Source organism: Condylura cristata, unplaced genomic scaffold (assembly GCF_000260355.1).
Source record: "Condylura cristata isolate star-nosed mole 26May11 unplaced genomic scaffold, ConCri1.0 scaffold00025, whole genome shotgun sequence".
In the NCBI taxonomy this organism is placed as follows: domain Eukaryota; kingdom Metazoa; phylum Chordata; class Mammalia; order Eulipotyphla; family Talpidae; genus Condylura; species Condylura cristata.
Window position 1 is genome coordinate 31,998,108 of NW_004567126.1, and position 4,227 is coordinate 32,002,334.

Here is a 4,227-nt window from a genome sequence, read left to right on the forward strand (position 1 = left end):
GAGGGGAGGCCGGGCAGGAGGGCGGAGGGGAGGCCGGGCAGGAGGGCCGAGGGGAGGCCGGGCAGGAGGGCCGAGGGGAGGCCGGGCAGGAGGGCCGAGGGGAGGCCGGGCAGGAGGGCGGAGGGGACAGCCTCACGGCTTGTGCTGGCTGCGTGGGGCACGAGCAGTGAGTCTCGTTCAGCTGCCCACGCGGGCTCGGCGCTCTCCCCCCAGGAAACTGACCTGATCGCTGGTCAGGACCTAACGCTTTTTATCCGTCACGGTCGGGGTGGTGGCTGGGTTGTTTGGACAGGGCTCTCCAGCCCACGGGTTCGGCCGCCTGTCCCAGCAGGACAAGTTGCCCTACCCCTGACCACTTCTGTTTCATTCTGTCTCGAATGAAAGAATGAAGTTGTCTCGTGACATAGACAAAAGTGAACTCAAAATATGTCCAACACCTCAGGTCAGAGATAAAACCATAAAACCCTTAGCAGAAAGTAGGGAAACCTCCTTTAGAAGGTGTAAATCTCTGTGGATCTGGTTCAGGCAGTGGCTTCTCAGAGAGGGCCCTACAGCACAAGCAGCCAAAGGGAAAATCGGTAAACTGAGCTTCGTAAACATTGAAATTGGCTGCCTTTCAGAGGGGATGGAGAGGCAAAGGGCAGCCCACGAAAAGGGGCTGAGTATGTTCACATCACACATCTGGGGGGGGCTTAATACTGCAGCATGCAAAGAGCTATTACAACGCAACCGTAAAAGACAACAGTCAACCTAAGTCTGCGTGAGACACTTGCCTAGACATTTCCCCAAAGACATGCCAGTTGTCGGTAAGTTCCCGAGAACATGCCCAGTGTCCCTAAGGTGAGGAAAGTGCAAATTAAATCCACAATGAGATGCTGCCTCACACCCTAGAGTGGCCACAGTGGAAACAACCCAGCGACAATCATGCAGGTGTGAACCCAGTACCAACTGTCAGGTAAGAGCTGGACGGCCTGGAAGCCTCCTGCAGGCTCACGATAACTAAACAGACTGTGCCGAGCCACTTTGGTTCTTCCTCAAAAGTCAGCACGAATCTGAACTCAGGTCCGTCTGCAGACGTGTGTCCCTGCCTCTGCCGAGTACGAGCCCACAGCGGTGAGCCGCTCAAAACACTGCACAGACGGGGGGCGTCAGCAGAGTTAACGTGACCCCTCAGTCCTCTCCTGCGCGTGTCCCCGAGAGCCAGAAACACGCGTTCATGCAACAGGATGACGAAGGCAGCATTTGGTCACTACAGGCAGAGGGTGGACGCCGGGTCCTCAGTGGGCAGAGGGCACGCAGAAGTGGGGGGTCAGACGGCAACCGACAGGCTGCCGTAGAAGGAGCGAAGCCCCAACGCCAACTGCCCTGCGTGCGCGTCTGGGAAACACCGGGCTGAGCCAGAGGCGGCCGCGAAAGAGCTCGCAGCTTGTGGCTCCGTTTGCGGGAAATGTCGGGGCAGGCAGGTCCCCAGAGAGTCGGTCAGTGTTCCTACTGGAGGCGAGGGAGGAGCGAGGCCTGACTGCTAGTGGGGATAGTGTTCTCTCTGGGGCGACAACACGTCCCACAGTGGAACGGGGGGTGGGTTTCCCCCATGAACACACAACGGAATTGGACAGCTCAGAAGGGCTCTTTGGGGGTCGGGGGGGGGGTCACATCCCGATCTTAGACAAAAATCTAATTGCCTTATGTGGTCAGCGGCTACTTCCAAGTTCCTGGTCCAGTCCCCTGCTCCACGGGCCCTGACCTAAGCCGCTGGCTTATTAAGTCCGGGACGCTCCCGTCTGCACCCCTGGGTCTCTACGTCTGCAGGGTTACCCAGGTTCTCCGGCGTTTCTGAGCCAGCTGGCTCCCTAGTAGGGAAGAAGCTGACTTGAGGTACAAGGTCCTTAACCGCTCGGAACTGAGGGTGTGTGGCACAGGGGCACCGTTCTTCAAGGAGAGGCCTCGGGGTTCTAGGTTCTGGGCTGCAGCTCACCTGAATGCCAGAACTTGACAGCCAGAGAAGTAGTTCCTGATGCTGCTATTTTGGAAGAGCTGGTTGAGCTGAAAGACAGAGCAGGCTCCCTAGGTCAGCACCGGCAGGCGGCCGCCGAGCCCCTTCGCCGCCAGCTCAGCCAGCCGGTGCCCTGAAGGGACGTCACGCTCCGGGGATGACCGAGCTGTGGGGCGGGGCGAGCTGCGGGGGCTCTCTGGTCTGCGCGCTAACTTGTCAGAGTAAGAAGCGCCCTTCCGAGTCGCCGTGAAGCCCGACGCCCGCATGCCCCGCACGCGCCCGCCCTCACCGCGTGCTCGATGCTCCTCTTGGTCTTCTGGTGTTTGCTGGCGCCGGGCTGGGCCATGTCCTGGGAGTAGAGCAGGTTGGTGACGGTGAAGTTGAGCTGGAAGTGCTGGGAGCTGGGGACGCCCGTTGGCTTTTCTGTAGCTAGATTATCGGAGAACTCTACTCCTAGGAGAAAAAGAAAATCTAAAATCCCCGGTCGGGGAAGGTGTCACGTGAGAGGCCGTTGCAGCCTGCCCGCTTATTTCTGGCAGTGAGCCCTCAGCTGGGCTTTTAAAAAAGTTAATTGGCCAATGTTTTCATGCATCCAAGAACTGGGGTACAGGTCAGAGTTGCTGGGGGTGAGAGGAGTCACCAGAGGCAGAGCGGGGAGCAGCGCAGGCGGATCCACTGACACCCACTGCTGAGGGGGCAGCGGGGAGCTGGGAGGGGTCTGCCGTGCCCTGGGGTAGCTCCCTGGCCGGGGCCGAACTCTCTCGGCCGAGGCTGTGGCAGCAGCGTCCTGGTGCTGGCCTTCGGCCCCTGGACCACCGGGGAGGCCCGAGCGGGGCTTTTCAAAGCAGCCGCCGGGGCCCTACGCACCCGGCTGCCCACCGGGAGGTCATTACTTCCCCCCGAAGCGCCCCTCCGAGCGTGTGGGCGGTGGGTGGGGAGGAGGAGGCCGCACATTGCCGGGACCCACCGGTAAGCGCGGTGCTGACCAGCGGGGGGCTGAGCCCCCGGGCGCCCTCCTCCCCAGGGGACAGCTGCACAGCACCCAGAGGACAAACTTCCCAGGCTCAACTCTGAGGGTATCTGTGCCCCCCAAGCCATTCCAGGACCCCAGAAATTCCCTGCCCCAGTCTTCGGCCTCAGCTGTCACCTGGCCAAGGCACAGCCGGCTTCTTGCCGCTTCTCGCCTGTCTTCGAGGCTGTGACCCCAAGCAACGCCGGCCCTCCCCTCCGGCTCTGGCCTGTGCACCCCGGGGACACAGTCCCTTCGTCACCTCTTCCACAAAACTTTCCAAGACAAGATTGTGTGTCCCTCCCTGAGGTCATCACAGTGCCTCATCGGGGCCGTTCCCAGTAAGTGTTTGTTGAATGAATGATTAAATGAATGAACGCACCAATTTATCAGTCACACGTGCGAGTCTTAACTAGAGGAAACGCGGGAATGTCCAGATTTTGAGCTGGAAACATTCACGTGTCAAACCACTGCTCCCGGGCCCTCCCCGGGGGCGCAGCGGGTTGGGGCGGCGGCACTGCAAGCCGGCCGCAGCCTCTTCAGTGCGTGTTCCATCCGCAGCCCCGAGGGGACCCCAGGGCGCGGCAGACCTCTCCTGGCCCGCCCGCTGCTCCCCTCAGCAGTGGACTTTGTCAGTCGGCCTGTTCTGCTCCCCGCTCTGTCTCTGGGGAATCCTCTCACTGTCCCTGTACCCCAGTTCTGTGTGCACAAATAAAGAAATCTTTATATATATATATGTAAACCTTAAAAAAACCAAAACCAAAACCCACTGCCCCCTGGGGGTCTGGTGCATGCTCTTTCTCGGCTTTTGCTGAATGGCCTCTGCTGTGGGTCATCACAGGGACCTCCAGGTAGCCAGCTCTTCTCTCTGGGGCAGCTGTGGATCCCCCCGCCCCGCCTCCTCCGGCCAGTGGCCAGCCCCCCATTTCCACCTGTCACGCGCACGTCCGCCAGCTGGTAGGTGGCGCCCAGCCAGTGGGCAGAAGCATTCAGGGTCTTGGCCAGAAAGACGCGCTTCACCACGCCAGGGTCCACGTTGGAGGAGAACAGGGCCTTGGCGGTGACCAACATGGAGTCCACCCTAGGGACAGAGACCGGTCAGTACCCGGCGCTAGCTGTGTCGTGGAGCCCGAGGCAAGCACCTTCCAGACTTTGCACTGGAAAAGCTTACGTGAGGTGGGGGAGCTCTGGAGGCCTTTCCCCCAGCGAGAAGACAGACTGACCA

At 60.4% G+C, this 4,227-nt stretch overlaps 1 protein-coding gene across 1 annotated transcript in view; it reads right to left on the bottom strand.

The window, feature by feature from the left end:
- The window catches only part of LOC101634869 (mucin-16), a 45,818-nt gene that overhangs the window by 3,532 nt on the left and 38,059 nt on the right, over positions 1 to 4,227 (bottom strand). Inside the window, exons 25-27 of the mRNA XM_012729458.1 lie at positions 3,935 to 4,083; positions 2,283 to 2,440; positions 1,976 to 2,043 (exon numbers count right to left, since the gene is read on the bottom strand). Of these exons, the coding sequence (XP_012584912.1) occupies positions 1,976 to 2,043; positions 2,283 to 2,440; positions 3,935 to 4,083 (375 nt within the window). The remainder of the gene's footprint in view (positions 1 to 1,975; positions 2,044 to 2,282; positions 2,441 to 3,934; positions 4,084 to 4,227) is intronic.